This window comes from Culex pipiens, chromosome 3 (genome assembly GCF_016801865.2).
Source record: "Culex pipiens pallens isolate TS chromosome 3, TS_CPP_V2, whole genome shotgun sequence".
NCBI classification, from domain to species: Eukaryota; Metazoa; Arthropoda; class Insecta; order Diptera; family Culicidae; genus Culex; species Culex pipiens.
In genome coordinates, this window is record NC_068939.1 from 171335098 (window position 1) to 171352127 (window position 17030).

The 17030-nt window shown below is 34.1% G+C and overlaps 1 protein-coding gene across 1 annotated transcript; it reads right to left on the reverse strand.

Moving 5' to 3' along the window:
* Positions 1-5040: 5040 nt before the first annotated feature.
* Positions 5041-16357, reverse strand: LOC120424126 (sodium-coupled monocarboxylate transporter 1). Its single transcript, XM_039588169.2, has 10 exons — positions 15920-16357; positions 10191-10350; positions 7243-7308; positions 7124-7175; positions 6805-6872; positions 6466-6620; positions 6147-6396; positions 5710-6090; positions 5467-5648; positions 5041-5411 (listed from the first exon to the last, which is right to left on the reverse strand). The coding sequence occupies exons 1-10, from the start codon at positions 16120-16122 to the stop codon at positions 5129-5131; spliced, it is 1800 nt and encodes a 599-aa protein (XP_039444103.1). The 5' UTR covers positions 16123-16357; the 3' UTR covers positions 5041-5128.
* Positions 16358-17030: the final 673 nt, after the last annotated feature.

The following is a 17030-nucleotide window of genomic DNA, read 5'->3' on the forward strand; positions in this document are numbered from 1 at the left end:
AAATTCTTAAATTCTTAAATTCTTAAATTCTTAAATTCTTAAATTCTTAAATTCTTAAATTCTTAAATTCTTAAATTCTTAAATTCTTAAATTCTTAAATTATTAAATTCTTAAATTCTTAAATTCTTAAATTCTTAAATTCTTAAATTCTTAAATTCTTAAATTTAATCAGTTTAATTCGTTGCATTCGTTGAATTTGTTAAATTCGTTAGATTCGTTAGATTTGTGAAATTCGTTAAATTCTGTTAAATCGTTAAATTTGTAAAATTCGTTAAATTCGTTAAATTCATTAAATTCGTTAAATTCGTTTTATTTGTCAAATTTGTTTAATTCATTAAATTCGTTAAATTCCGTAAATTCGTTTAATTCGTTAGATTTCTTCAATTCGTTCAATTCTTTAATTTTTTTAAATTCGTTAAATTCTTTGAATTCGTCAAATTCGTTAAATTGGTAAAATTTGTAAAATTCGTTTAATTCGTTACATTCTTTAAATTCGTTAAATTCTTTTAATTCGTTAAATTCGTTAAATTCGTTATATTCGCTCAATTTGTTAAGCTGGTTAAATTCGCTAAATTTGTTAAACTTGTTAAATTCGTTAAATTAATTGAATTTGTTAAAGTCGTTAAATTCGTTATATTCGCTATATTCGCTACATTTGTTAAAATTGTTGAATTCGTTAATTTTGTTATATTTGTTGAAATAACTGAATTCCTTAAATTCCTCATCATATAATGTAAAATTTGTAAAATTTGTAAAATTTGTGAGATTTGTAAGATTTGTAAAATTTGTAAAATTTGTAAGATTTGTAAGATTTGTAAGATTTGTAAGATTTGTAAAATTTGTAAAATTTGTAAAATTTGTAAAATTTGTAAAAATTTGTTAAATTTGTAAAACTTGTTAAATTTGTAAAATTTGTTAAATTTGTTAAATTTGTTAAATTTGTTAAATTTGTTAAATTTGTTAAATTTGTTAAATTTGTTAAATTTGTTAAATTTTTATAATTTTTAATTGTTGAATTTTAAATTTTCAAAATTTTCTGAAATTGCTAAAATTAACTTTGAAAAATATTTGCAACGGCCTTATTAAAGAATGTTTGAGGAAGTGAATTTTCGAATTTTAATATTTACATAATTGAATTTTATTTTTTGGGTTATTAAATTCTAAATAAAAAAAATCAGTTTAAAATCAATAGAATATTTTAATTTTACTCTCTACTCTCTCTTTACTGGTTTTTGATTTCATGGCCTTAAATTTTGGATATTTTTAAATTCAGGTTGAATTTAAATTGATTTGGTGATTTTTAGATTTCGAGAGTTTTTTAGATTTATTTTATTTGTGGTTTATCGTGGATACTTTTTTGGGAATTCTTGACCTTGACCTTCCCCCATGTGAAATTAATTGATAAATTGGAAAATGCCCCTCAATTGAAAAAAACAAATGCTAATATTTTTAATTTATTGGATCTTTTAAAAATTTAAGACAATTTCACTGTCGGCGGCCACCACACACTAATGGTTGCAATTTCTTTCCAATGAATTCCAGGTGGAAAGCCTCAACGAAGACACGGGCCGTGTGATGGTCAAGTTCGCCATCGGTGGCAACCGCGACTACGTCAACGAGTACCTGCTCCAGCTGGTGTCCAGGGCCGAGTTCGATCAGTACGCCAAGGTGTTGAGTGAGTTTGCGGAGTCGGTCAAATGATCAGTTGAACAGATTTTAATTGCTTTTCATTTTTAATTTTTACAGATAAGGAAAAGTACGAGGAGTACAAAAAGAGACAAGACAACGACAAGACAGCGACCTCGGAAGAACCCCGTCTTCAGAGGGAGCTGAAAAAGGAAAGTCCTCCACCGCGTGTCACCTCCCGCGAAGATCGGACCCAGCAGCACTCCAGCCGGTCCCAACACCGCGAAGATCGTGACCGTGAAGATCGCCACTCCCGCCAAGATCGTGACCGTGACGACCGGCGGAGGGACAGCTCCAGCAGCGAGGACGATTCCCGCCACCGTTCGCACCACAAACCGTCCCGAACGTCGTCGGGGACGAAGAAAAAGTCCCACAAGTACAAACAGCATCGGCGCGAGTACTCGAGGGAGCGGGAGCGGGGGTCACGGGATCGCGATCGGAACTACCGGCGGGGATCGTCCGATGACGATGAGGAGACGCGAAGGCGGGATGCGCACAAGCAGAAGAAAACCAAGAAGAGTAAACGGCAGCGCAGTCGGTCGCGGTAGGAAGAAGAGGGGAATAAATGTTTGATGATACTCTGAGGAGGAAAGAAATGTTGTGAAAATTAATAATGTGAAAAGTCCCTGGTTAAGAATCAGTGTGTAAGGAGCAAAATGCATGAAAGTTAAAGCTTTTTGTTGATTTTTGATAACATGTGACAATCTCGTCCAATGTCTACCTAACTAACAATGAAAATATATAAGGTAAGTGTTATCAATTTATGTAGAAGTTTTCATTAGCATAAATCATATCTGTGCTAAAATCTCTGAAAAATCTCCTTTGAGAAAATTAAAAACCAAAAACTAAAAATTATAAATTTAAAAATCTTAAAAATCTTGAAAAATTTAAAAAAGAACATGAACAACTTAAAAACTTGAAATAACCTAAAAAACCTGAAAAACTTGAAATAACCTAAAAAAACCTGAAAAACCTGAAAAACCTGAAAAACTTGAAAAACTTGAAAAATTTGGAAAACTTGAAAAACTTGAAAAACTTGAAAAACTTGAAAAACTTGAAAAACTTGAAAAACTTAAAAAAATTGAAAAACTTGAAAAACTTACAAAACTTACAAAACTTACAAAACTTACAAAACTTACAAAACTTACAAATCTTACAAAACTTACAAAACTTACAAAACTTACAAAACTTACAAAACTTACAAAACTTACAAAACTTACAAAACTTACAAAACTTACAAAACTTACAAAACTTACAAAACATACAAAACTTACAAAACTTACAAAACTTACAAAACATACAAAACTTACAAAACTTACAAAACTTACAAAACTTACAAAACTTACAAAACTTACAAAACTTACAAAACTTACAAAACTTACAAAACTTACAAAACTTACAAAACTTACAAAACTTACAAAACTTACAAAACTTACAAAACTTACAAAACTTACAAAACTTACAAAACTTACAAAGCTTACAAAGCTTACAAAACTTACAAAACTTACAAAACTTACAAAACTTACAAATCTTACAAATCTTACAAAACTTACAAAACTTACAAAACTTACAAAACTTACAAAACTTACAAAACTTACAAAACTTACAAAACTTACAAAACTTACAAAACTTACAAAACTTACAAAACTTACAAAACTTACAAAACTTACAAAACTTACAAAACTTTCAAAACTTACAAAACTTACAAAACTTACAAAACTTACAAAACTTACAAAACATACAAAACTTGAAAAACTTGAAAAACTTAAAAAACTTTAAAAACTTGACAAATTTGAAAAAATTAAAAAAATTGAAAAAACTTGAAAAACTTGAAAAACATGAAAAACTTGCAAACTTTAAAAAGAAACAAGAAGAAGAAAAACATGAAAAACTTGAAAAACTACAAAAACTTGAACAACTTGAAAAAATTGAAAAAACTTGAAAAACTTCAATAACAAGAAAAACTTGAAAAACTTGAAAAACTTGAAAAACTTGAAAAACATGAAAAACTTGCAAACTTTAAAAACTTGACAAACTTGAAGTTTTTCAAGTTTTTCAAGCTATTCAAGTTTTTTTTCCTAATTTTTCATGTTTTTCAAGTTTTTCAAGTTCTTCAACTTAAAAAATTTGAAAAAACTTAAAAACTTGAAAAACTTAAAAAACCTGAAAAACTTGAAAAACTTGAAAAACTTGATAATTTGAAAAACTCGGAAAAAAATGAAAACATGAAAACCCTTAAAAAAAACATGAAAACCATAAAAAACCAGAAAAAAATCAAAAAACTTGATAGTTTGAAAAACTCGGAAAAAATAAAAAAAATAAAACTTGAATAACCTAAAAAACTTGTAAAACTTGAAAAATTTGAAAACTTTTAAAACTTGAAACTTGAAAAAATACAAAAAAATCATAAATTTCAAGTACTTGAAGATTCCAAATACTTTAAAAACTTTTAAAACATAAACAAATTTTTATTAAAAAAAAACTTCAAAAACTTGAAACTCAATAAAATTTACAAAATTTACAAACATAAAAAAATATTTTACAAATTTTAAAAACTATAAAAAACAAAATAAATTAAAAATAAGCTTACAAAACTTAAAACATGATCGAAACAAATATCTTGACTTTTTAAAAATCGTTAAACTTATACTAAAAACTCACACACACATATTCGTTAGTGCGCAGCAAAATTTTAACCATCATCGTATCAAACGAAGCAAAATTTTGTATGGTTTTTCACTTCACTAGAGTTTTTTTAATACTAAAATTTTGACAAAATTTACAATATGGGTATCCAACGATGCATTTCATTAAAGTTTTTTGAAACACTACAATTTCACAAAATACCGTATTTTTTCGAAAATACTTAAATTTTCACGATTTGCAATATGGGTTTCAAACGAAGCAAAATTTTGTATGCTTTTACACTTCATTAGAGTTTTTTTCATATACTAAAATTTTCAAATTTTGTAATATGCCTATCCAACGAAGTGAAATTTTGTATGCTTTTTCAACTTATCAGAGTTTTCTTAAATACTATTATTTTTCGAAAGTACATACTCAAATTTGCAATATTTGATACCCATAGTGCAACGATTTTTTTAGAAAGATTTTAAAAATGATATCGCCGATAGAATTATCGAAATAACGATAACGATAGATTATCGATATCGTCCCGAAAATAACGATAGAATTATCGTTATCGAGCCTCCATCAATTTATCGTCAACTACCTTGGAAACAACGTTATTTAGGTTGTTGAATACGTCTGATCCCATCAGAAACCTAAGGCTAAAACATGTGGATGGTGACTCATAGAAGTAGGAGTGTGATTTTCATTGAATGTGTACCAGTTATTTTCTTATTTATCATTATTATTATAAATCCATCATCATACAATAAAATAGGAACACTTGCATCTTCCGCAAAATACCCGCGCCTCCTCAAAGCTGCGACTCTTTCAAAATCTCGTCGTGATTACAACCCCCCGTCGAATTGTTCAACCTCGCCTTAACCTCTTTCCCGTTGCATCCGCTTCCACTCGCTTCTTCCCCCTCCCCACCGTACACGTACCGCCGCACGAATCCCGCCAGCAGATCCGGCGCCACCGTCTTGGGATCGTTCCGTCCGTAGACCAGGGTGCACGCGAGCGACACCAAGATCGTAACGGCCGCCCCCAGGAAGGTGTACCACATGTAGCACACCCGGAACAGGGGGAAGATGTCCCTGAAACAAGAAGGAATTTGAAAAATTGACGTTTCGTGGTCGGAATCAGACTCACTCGGCGGCCACGGAACTCGTGACGGTGGCGTTCAGGGCGGACCGGTCAAACTCGTAGCTGCACTCCTCGACAGACATCTGCTTGTGGGGGTAGGTTATGGCACCGGTCGCGACCGCGTACTGGGCCTTCAGGCTGAGCCAGGACATGAACAGGACGCCGACGATGCCTCCCGTTAGGGCGCTCTGTGAAGAAATTCAGGGGGGGTTTGAGTCTTGGCTGATGGGATTGGTGAAGTATACTCACCCTGGACTCAACCCAAGGAATCAGGATGCCTAGCGTGAAAGTGCCTAGTAATGGTCCGTTGGTGATGGCTTCGAGACTCATGGTCAGCTGGAGAACCGTGCCCATCTTCTCGACAACAAAGACCAGTGCGGCGCAAAGGGCACCGACGCCGACGACTACGGAGCGCATGATCCAGTTGATGGCCAGCGGCGAAAGCGGCTTCTTCACGTAAGGCTTGACAAAATCTTCCAAAATGACGGCGGACATCGAGTTCAGACAGGTCGACAGCGAACTCAGCGCCGCGCTGAACACTCCGGCTACGAAAAGCCCAGGAAGGCCGGGAAGTTCCCCGAGAATGTCCATCACAAACAGTGGGAGCAGTTGGTCCTTGGCTTTGGCGAGCTGAAATGTTGCATGGCGTGAAATATTTAAAACTGACATTTAGTAAAGACACTCACCTTGGTCGTCAACGGGTCGCAGTTTTGGTAGGTCGCGTAGATCAGCAGGCCGCAGTAGCTGCACAACGCCATCAGCAGACAAACTCCAAAGACAAAGATCCACAGAGCCCGCCGACCGGCCTTCACCGACGGCAGCGACAGGTACCGCTGGATCATGTTCTGACTGACGGCATTCGTCTGCAGCCAGTACACGAACCCACCGATCAACTGTGACCACAGGGTGTGCCGCGTGGTCGGGTTGATGTCAAAGCTACAAACAAAAAAACAGAACGTTATTACCCAAGACTTGCGTTGGAAACCCCCAAAACCATGACCATACTTGGGCCTCTCCAACCGACCAGTTTCCCAGGCACTCCTGAACACAACATCCGATCCTCCCAGGTCGATGGTTCCCTTGACGGCCACCAGCACGAGCGCGCCGAACATCGAAAAAGTCTGCACGACATCGGTCCAAACGACCGCTTTGAGGCCACCCTAAAGAAGGTTAAAATACATTAATCCCAAAATTTCAACGAACCAATCCAACATACCAATGAAATCGGTCGAATCATGCAAGTTCATCTACTATGAAGTACATGCAAGAACATGAGGGCGTCTGTCCTACAAATGAAATGTTTCAGTACTTAGCTAGGACGCAAACCGGGACGCCATTTCTTACCACACAGGTGTAAAACACGCACACGACACAAACAATAGGAGTGATCACGTGGATGTTTACGCCGGTCACTAGGGGGTGGTGGTGGTGGTGGTGGTTGGGTAAAAGAGAAAAGGGTAGACGAAATACAGTAAAAGATTAATAATTTGTGTAACGTTCGATTAAGGAGGTATTCAATTGCAGGAAAACTTAATTTGAACTCAAATTAGACAAGATTCAAACCTTGGAATATTTGATGTGTCTTGTCTTATTTATGTTTTTGGCAGTAGAATGGCACCTTAAGATTAACTATTTCAATCACAAAAAAGTAGAAAAAAAATACCTTGATTAAAAGCAAGTGCTGGAACGTAGATAACTATTGGTAAGTAACCAATCTGTTGGGGGAAAATATATTATTATTAAACGGATTAAATTTGGCCTCTTATGACAAATAAAACTTACATTCATTATGGTAAACATTACTGAACCGAACATTCGTAACCGTTTATCGAAACGTATCTCCAGGTACTGAAACAGAAAACATTGAAATAAAAGTTTTTGTTATTAAAAATAGCTCTATTAAACTAATTATCTCTAAAACGTGACGAATGGCTCCATTTCGATTACAGTCACCCTGATCAAATAAACAAGTTTGGAACATTACCATTTTTTCTTGAAAGCTGGTAGTACAATTTTCTGAACTTTACGAACAAAAATATGTTTTAGGAGGGATGGGGAACGGATAAAAAATTAATATTTATCAAAAAATTTACCCAAATCTGACTTGAACTTGAACACAGAATTCTGCTTTCTCTGCTGCGTCAAGGTTGATAGTTTCACATAGAAACCCAAAATATGACCAAAAATAGATATTTTGACAATTTGGATCAATTCCGAGGGCAGATTCAGATTCAGCGAGCAAAATTGCATGATTAAATATATAGCTGGACATTTTTTTTGAATTTCGTTAGGGTGGTCCCTTGAAAAGTAGACACATTCAAATGCAGATATCTCGAATTAAAAGAAAAACACTCCTGAGATTTTTTCAGCGTTTGTAGTGCTAGATCCCTTTCGAATGCAACCTGGCATTTAAAGTTTGGCCTACGCTTTTCGAGATATATAAATTTTAAATTTACCTCTTTTTACCTTTTAATGGCCCTAACTTTTGTCCTTTAAGTCCAAATTGACTTGTAAAAAAATAAATTTTTGGAAACAACATTCTAGAAGACAAAAATAATCTCAAAAATATTTCTGAAAAGTTCTCAAAAATCCCCCTTATCGTGAACCACCCTAACCAAACCAAGAGTTGCCCCTTTCCATTTGCAACAACTTTTCTGAAGACAGCAAAGCTTCACCATTCCTCGGAAAATCCATTTTCCACTTAATTTTGCGTTCTAGAGGGGGAGAATAAATATTGAGCAATTCCAGCTCAAATAAGGATTTTTTCTGGTACTTTTGTATCCGACCCTCTCCGATTTCAATGAAACTTTGTAGACATGTTATTCTAGGCCTATATAAGCCATTGTTGTGTATTTGAGAAGGGCGTTAGGTATTTTAGGTACGCTGAAACAAAAATACACGCCACTTCTATGAGATTTTTCAGTTTTTAAGTTTAAAAGTTAAATTTGATGGTGATGTCACGATTTTTTTTCGCTCAAAATTTTTGAGGAAATAGCCTAAAATGTTACAAAAAGACTCACGAAAAATGCAGGATGGTATGTCTCTCCTAAAAAAATTTAAAAAAATCATTTACTGCAACTGTTTTTTTGAAAAGTGGTCTAAACGTCAAAATTTTTCGGAACCGATAGTGGGAATCGAATCTCCAGACAATTTTACATAAAAGTCTCTATATTGACCATTGTCCTTAGTCCAATCCTTGGGAAGATACAGTGGTTTTAAAAATAAAAATGTTGAAAAATAGGTTTTTTAGTGGTTTTTGGCAATTTCTATATGACAGACTTGGTTTTTCAGTCTCGTAAATATTTTACCGGAAAGCTCGTCCAATTTCCCATAAGTTTGCCTTGGACAGCATTTCAATTAAATGTATGGGCTCACAGATATAAGTTTAATTACATTGTTCATAACTGTAAATAGAATATTTTTTTCAGTGTGGTAAAACCTGGATACTAAATAAGCTTTCGTAAATAATAAGACAAGTCAAATTGAAAAACTGTCAAAGGCAAACTTACGGGAAATTGGACGAGCTTTAAGGTAAAAATATTTTCGAAACTGAAAAATCAAGTCTGTCATATAGAAAAAGCCAAAAACCATCAAAAAAGCAGTTTTTCAACATTTTTATGTTTAAAGCCGATGTAACCTCGCAAGGATTGGACTTAGGACAAAGGTCAATATGGAGACTTTTATGTAAAATTGTCTGGAGAATCGATTCCTAGTATCGGCTTTTTAAAATTTTGACGTTCAGACCACTTTTCCAAAAAACAGTTTTAGTAATTGATTTTTGTAATTTTTTTTTAGGAGGGACATACCATTCTGCATTTTTTGTGAGTCTTTTTGTAACATCTTAGGCTATTTTCACAAAAAAATTGAACGAAAAAAAATCGTGATTTCACCTTAAAATTTAACTTTAAAACATAAAAATTAAAAAATCCCATAGAAGTGGCGTGTATTTTTCTTTCCGTGTATTTTTTCAGAAAGCCCGTCCAAGTTTCCTACAAGTTTGTCTTTGACCACTTTTTGGTACGATGCAACGGCTTCGAGATAGAGTCATTTTTAAATTACAGAATACAAAAATATCTAAATAACTTTCGCCCTTCTCAAATGTCATTTTCGAGTACAATTGGCTCCATATACACAAAAATGGCTTATAAAGGCCTAGGATAACATGTCTACAAAGTTTCATTGAAATCGGAGAGGGTCGGGTACAAAAGTACCAGAAAAATACCAGATTTGAGATGGAATTGCACCATAACAACCCTGCAACTACCACCAAAATCATCAGTAGGCGTCGCCGGTTCTGACATCACACCGAAAAGCGCGCGCAGTTGAAAGCGTCGCGACGCCACCAGACCGGTTGCAGCACGTGTTTGCGAGAGCAAACAGAATCGTGCTTGACTTTCGCTCTCACTGTCGAATGGCAAACCGTTTGATTGTGTACAATTAATTTCTGTGAATGGCGAAAGTGGCCAAGCGCCACTACGACAATTTAGTTTTATTTTTATTATGGTAGTTTGATGCTCGCTATTTGCATGTAATGTCATGTAAAGGTTCTTCACTCGATCACTTTGCTAGTGGTAGTTGGAGGGATTTACTTTCCGAAACAATCATTTCGGACGATGATTCAATTAGATAATCGTGTTGGCCCCATAAAAAAAACACCCGCGCATTCGAAATGTTGATGACGAAATTTAGTTCGTTAGACTTTTTGTTTTTTTTAATGGTTGGTACGTTACCTCGTAGGTGGAAGTGATGTTGAGCTTGTGAAACACGGGCAGATAGATAAAGCCCATAACGAGGCCCATTGCGATGACACCGAGAGCCACGTACACGTACTGGATTCCGAAGGAATAAACCTCGGTCGGTAGCCCTAGCAGGGTTATGCCGGATATGAAGCTGAAAGAAGAAATGTGTTTTTGTTAGAGTTGTTGAATCTCACAGTTGAACAAATTTTGGTAAGAACCTGCCGCCAAAATCCTGAATTGACGTTTTTCCCAAAATCCTCAAAAAACAAGAAAAAGATGAAAATTTGACCAAAAATTATCCAAATTCTTGGCAAACTAAAATAACCAGATGTGAAACAAAAGTTTTTAAAGCTTCTTAGGAATATTTCAAAAAGATTCATTCTACATGTTTTTAAAGAATAAAACGCTACACATCTTGATTTACTTGGGAGATTTTTTAATCACGGGTAGTAAAAGCTTGATTTTGATTGATGGAAAGAGAATGAGTTTCTTTTGAAACAATAACCAGATTTTTTCAATTGTTGGTAATACAAACACTAAAAAAAATGAATTCTGCTTTCAAAAACTCAAAAACTCTTAGAATTCATAAAAAATCTTTTATTTTTCCGATGAAATTCAAAGTTTGTGAAAAGCTTTTAAATGTCGCGTTTGACAGAACTAAATTTGTTTTTTAGCAATATTTGTTTACCTTTCTTTTTGGACCAATTTTCTAAAAGGGAGAGACAAAAACTTCAGATGAATGTATTGGGCTAACTTTTTGAAAAAATAATTTCAAAATGCTTTTAGAACAGAGTGCATTTTTTTACTGTTCAGCAGAGGGAAAGGGTCTGAGAGTGTGTGAATGGATTTGGCATTTTGTACGTTATTTGAAGATGACGCCTTGTTTAAAAAAAATCAATTCCTTTTTTACAATACATTGAGAGTTTTTCGATTTAGCCTAGATCCACTTAAAACTGACCTGTTATACAATTGACTTCATATCAATTCTTTGGAATGCTCTCTTACCAATTTTCCAGCTGATCGAAAAAAAAATATTTTTGGAACAAACATGAACAATATTTGAAAACATTACTATTTACCTGACATTAACCCTCAACTGACCTTAACATGAAAATGGAGCATCTTATCATAAAAAAAAATTGGATTTCAAATTTAATTTCACTTTTCAAAATGTTTCTTTAAAAAAAATAACATTTCTATTGTTTTTTTTTTTAAATCATGAATAAAAAAATGAAAATAAGTTGAAGTATTGCAGCGCGCTATGTTTTAAATGTAGGCGGCGCCACAAATGAATTTACTTGCCTTAAATCGTATGCCTTTCTGCTGGGTTGAAGAACAAAATCGATTATTTCTCATGATCCCTGTATTAATCTTAATAAAACTGGTTGCAAAAGACGAGATTATTTTTTTTTTTGCTTTAAAATATTTAATGAATATCAAATTTTGAGTGCGCAAATATGTGTGAACTTTTTCTTTAATAAACATGATTTAAAATGAGTTTCCCCGTATATTACAATTAATTTACCAATTATATAGCTGCCAACAGATACATTCAAGAATTTTCATTGATTTTTGAAAGACTTTCTTGTAAAATAATTCAATTAACTATCTTTTTTTCTAAATTTACAGTTTTCTCATAAAATTATCAAAGAAGGATTGGAACATTGTACAGCACAATATTGGATTTATTTTTTTTATTCGAATCTGGCATAAGTTTTATAAAAAAAAGTTGAATCTGTAGGTAAAAACACATTCAAATTAAAAATCATAGATTTACGCTACTTGTTCATTAGCCTGTCCCATTTTGAGGTCATGTCGAGGAATTTCAGGAGCTCGCTTCTTAAATGAAAGAATACGATGTTAGAAACAATATTTTCTTAGACAAGAAAAAAATAATAAAATACTTTCTCGCACCCCCTATTCAATTTACCGAAAAAAATCACTTTTTTGAACAAATTTTCTAAAATCGCTTGGAATCAGTACAAAAACTGATTCGATTAGGTGTGTATTATCTTCAAACGGTTTTTGTCCAGAGATTAAGATGCACTATCAGTAGGGTTAGTGAAATTTCACGATTTCGCGGGCAGCGTGAAATCCGCGTAATTTGGCTTTTTCCGCGAAATCCCGTGAAATGTTATGTTTGTGTGAAACGATTTTTCTCAAAATAATTGATCAAACTCAAATAGGAATAAACATTATTTTATGAAATACTGTAGAATTAAGCGAGTGAATACTCTGGTTTAATTACTAATATAGGGTAAGTGATTTTTGACGATTTCGTGGACGGTGTGAAATTCTTAAATTTCATAAATATTTCATCCATGAAGACTATTCAAGTACATTTAATTAGTTTTCAATTAAAGAGCTTGAATATATATGTATGTCAAGTTGATATAAACAATTTGAAGAAATGTTTAGATTTTCGAGTTTTTTTAGAAACTAGCTAAATTTAGTTATGTTTTCATTCGCTGTAATGAAAAATTTTACTGCCTTTTTAATTTGAAAGGAATAATTTCGAAAAGCTAAAAAAAAACAATTTTTGTTTTATTCAAAATAAAAGGAAGAGTTTTTTATATCTTTGAAAACACATATTGAAACATTTATTTTTTTCTGAGTTCTGTTTAATAATTCCCGTCAAAGTTAAAAAATAATACTTTTTTTGTTTCCTTTTCTCATTTAAAATAAAAATTTCGATTTTGTTAAGAAAATATATCATTTTTGCAAATTGATTTCAAATTTAGTTTTTGAAAAGTGAGCTAAAAACCTAAAAAATATGTTTAATGGGCTAAATGTCGCAGAAAATTCAATTTATTTTACTCATTTTGGCTGTACAAGATTGTTAAATCTGGCTTTGATATGAAATTCAATAAAAGATATAATGATATAACAGAAACAAATAAGCGAAAACATTTTAGCTTTATTAGTCGTAAATTAAAAAGCAGTTCAGTAAATGAGTGTACGCGTGCCCTACATTTTGTTTCCAAATATATAAACCAGGTGGAAACTTTTTTGAAAATTAGGAGATTTTTTTTTGTGTCACGCTACGTGATTTTTTTTTAGTTTATTGAAGAATAATAAATAATGAAGCATAAAAAGTAGTTTCTGTGATTTAAACATAGGATTTTCAGAGTTATTTTAACATTTTTAACGTTCCGCGAAATTTGCGTAAAATTTGGTAATTTGAAATTGAGGTCCCCGTGAAATTTGCAATTTTCGAGCGTGAAAAATCACTAATCCTGACTATCAGTATTGGACCAAAACTTAAGCTTTTGGACCTTCCCAGGCGGATTTATGTCGAAAAAATCGCATTTTTTCGAAACTTTTTTTCAGAAATGCTCATTTAATTTTGGGTAGCCTATTTTTCCCAGTTAAACCAATACATGCATCTTGTAAGAAATGTTATGGCGAACATTTTTTCTCTAAGAAAATGCAATTTTGACATTCCACAGCCGAGATATTTGAGTTTAAGTGAGAAAAAAAGTTATAATTTTCAAAATTTCTCAGAATTCTGATGCAAGGCCTACTAATTACATGATGTTGCAAGCATATGTCTTAAAAGTCTCGTCCAATTTCCCATAAGTATGTCTTTGACCATATTTCAATTGGAAGTATGGGCTTAGAGATATAAGCTTATTTACTATCCAGGTTACTATACTACACTGAAAAAATATTATGTTTTCAGTTATGAGCAATGTAATTTGCTTATATTTGTAAGTCCATACATCCAATTGAAATGTGGTCAAAAACTATCTTATGGGAAATTGGACGAGCTTTTCGGTAAAAATATTTTCGAGACTGAAAAATCAAGTCTGTCATATAGAAATTGCCAAAAACCATCAAAAAACCTATTTTTTCAACATTTTTATTTTCAAAAACCGCTGTACCTTCACAAGGATTGGACTAAGGACAATGGTCAATATGGAGACTTTTATGTAAAATTGTCTGGAGAATTGACTCCTGTGTTCGGTTTTTGAAATGATGTTTAGAGCACTTTTGAAAAAAAAAACAGTTTCAGTAAACGATTTTTGTATTTTTTTAGGTGAGTTGCTCCATCCTGCATTTTTTGTGAGTCTTTTTGTAACATCTTAGGCTATTTTCACAAAAAAATTGAACGAAAAATCGTGGGCTCACCTTGAAATTTGACTTTTAAACTTAAAAATCAAAAAATCTCATGAAAGTGGCGTGTTTTTTTCTTTCATTGTATTTTTTTCGGAAAACCCGTCAAATTTCCTACAAGTTTGTCTTTGACCACTTTTTGATACGATGCAACGGCTTCAAGATACAGCAATATTTAAATTACGAAATACAAAAATATTTAAAACACTTACGCCCTTCTCAAATGTCATTCTCGAGTGTTACTGGTTGCATATACACAAAAATGGCTTATATAAGCGTAGGATAACTTGTCTACAAAGTTTTATTGAAATCGGAGAGGGTCGAGAAAAAAGTACCTAAAAAATTCCTGTTTTGGGCTGGAATTGCTCAAGGTTATTTTTTGCGTTTTCTATAAAAGAAGAATTGATAAACGTTCGTTTAAAATCTTCTGGGATCGAACCCAGGCCGACTGGTCGAGAGGCAATCACGCTTACCCCTAAACCACGGATCCCTTTTTTATTTGTAAACTACTTTTAAAATGCTTTTTAAAAATCATTGAAAATGTTTGAATGAAAAAAACAATGCTTAAATGCGATTTATCAATTGAATATTTAAAATTTTGTGGCATTTCACGGTTTTTCTTAAATTTCACGGCAAGGGGCGAATTTCACGGATTACGCGGCTTCCTTGAATTCGCGAAAAATCACTAGCCCTAATCATTAGAAAGCCTCCTGATTTTTTCAGAAAGTTGCATTTATATCTCCTTATTTTATTTTCTTGTCATTCCAAAAAGAAACGGTGTTATGTTCATTATTTAAGAAATTACTTGCCCTACACCCAAAGTTAAAGAACGAGCGGATAGTCGTCACGAAAAGAAACGTGAGGAAAGGGCTATTTTGCGAGAGTATAGTCCTCTCGCGTATTCATTCGTTCTTTGAAACAGTTCATCCTATTGAGTGGCTTATATGGACACATGACCGCCACCTCTTAACCGAACCGCGGTGGCCTTTACGGCAAAGGCACGGTTCAATATGCCGAAGGTCTTGGGTTCGAGACTCGGTACCGGTTCTTTTTTTTTGATAGATGATTTTTTTTTGAAGATGAACCCATGAGTAAAGTACTCTCAGTAATTTCGGGATTTATCCTCTCAGTCCGCACACAGTACCATTTTACTACCGAATCGTACTCTTTATTCTCTCGTATGCCAATGCCCAGTTCTGGGTGTACAGACACCAGTTTGACGGCACTCCCCAAAATTTAATTTGATTTGAATTGATTTCACCCATCAAAATCATGTGAAAATAGGCTGTCATAAATTAAGACAAATTACTGACTAAAATTTGAAAGAAAAGCCAGACGTAACCAAGAACGACTTGAAAATTGAACCTATATTTTACGATTTTTGTAATAATCGAGCATTTAATTAATTGAATGATGATTTGTTTAATTATATCTATGAGATTTTTTTTTCTTTATTCGTAGAAAGTTTAAATTAGATTTATAGCAACTATAGGATTGATAGAGATCCCAGGAAGATGTGTCCATTCGTAAAATCTAAATTCCCAAGCTCTAGAAAATGGGGGAATCCCCATACTGGTAAGGTGTAAATAACAAAATAACCAAACCTTGCAATAAGCGAGAGCGCGATCGGAAACACCAGCATGGTCCGGCCACCCATCAGGTACTCGGACTCGGTGTTCGGCTTCCGCTGCACAAACCCAAAGTACACCCCAATCATGATGCACAGGAACAGCATCAACACAAACACGAGATAATCCGGCCAGGCAAAGCGCCTCATGTGCTCCACAATATCCTCCAGTTCGCTCATTTTGTGGCCACTTTAGTTTTCAAACCACGGAAACTTTCCACTTGTCACGACAGATCAACGATCTTAAACGGTTGTCCACGCGCCACGCGCCCTCAGTTCTAAAGGATATCTATTTTCGTTCCGGATCAATTGATTGACTACATCTACAACACACACACACGCGCGCGCCCGCGGATTCTCCGACTTTGACTAGCGTCTAATCCGATCCCCGGTCCAACTCGTACTGAGAACTAAGCTGAACGGTAATCCGGTGGTGCTTAACGGTGGACACGATCATCTCTGCGAGATTGATGGTCACAGTCACCAACCGATCCTGAAAAGGCACGGAGGGAAATATTTCTGTAATGTTTGTGTCTTGAAAAATCCTAAATTTCTTATGTCCTTACAGTTTGAAGAATCGATTGTAAATCAATACTCACATTTCCCTCCGTGTCCACCCCAGCGTCCAGCGTTGCCCCGATGGGATTAGCTTGAACTAAATTAGAGAATTACATTCAATTTAATCCACAACAACCAACAGCGATTTGCGCGCGCTCCTCTCCGCTCACTTGGCCCAGATTTATGAATAGGTATTGGAGATCCAATCCGTATTACCCGAATCTCACATGCAAATCTCTCAACTGTCAAAGGTACCTAAATCGCGTGCAGAGCATCTTGGTGCAACTGCAGTAGATGGTCATGTTCGCCGTCAGTCAGTCAATCTTGTCTTGGTGGGACAACCGACTTAAAAGCGACGACGAGACGACACGTGATTGACCCATTTCGCTGGACCGCGTCAACCGGGATGAAGCGCGTTGATTGGATGATTGGACAAGATTATGAAATTTTTTGGACCGTTACGAATTTTAGAGTCTAGAAGTTACCAAGCAAAATAGAAATGTTGATGAGAAATTTGACATTTGCGAAAC

Excerpts from the sequence above, each read along its gene's own strand:
- LOC120424126 (XM_039588169.2), bottom strand. The coding sequence starts at position 16,122 with ATGAGCGAACTGGAGGATATTGTGGAGCACATGAGGCGCTTTGCCTGG. Across the intron at positions 6,397-6,465 it reads GGTCGGTTGGAGAGGCCCAA|CTTTGACATCAACCCGACCA; the intron begins GTATGGTCATGG and ends TTTTGTTTGTAG. Across the intron at positions 5,649-5,709 it reads TTCCTTGGGTTGAGTCCAGG|AGCGCCCTAACGGGAGGCAT; the intron begins GTGAGTATACTT and ends ATTTCTTCACAG.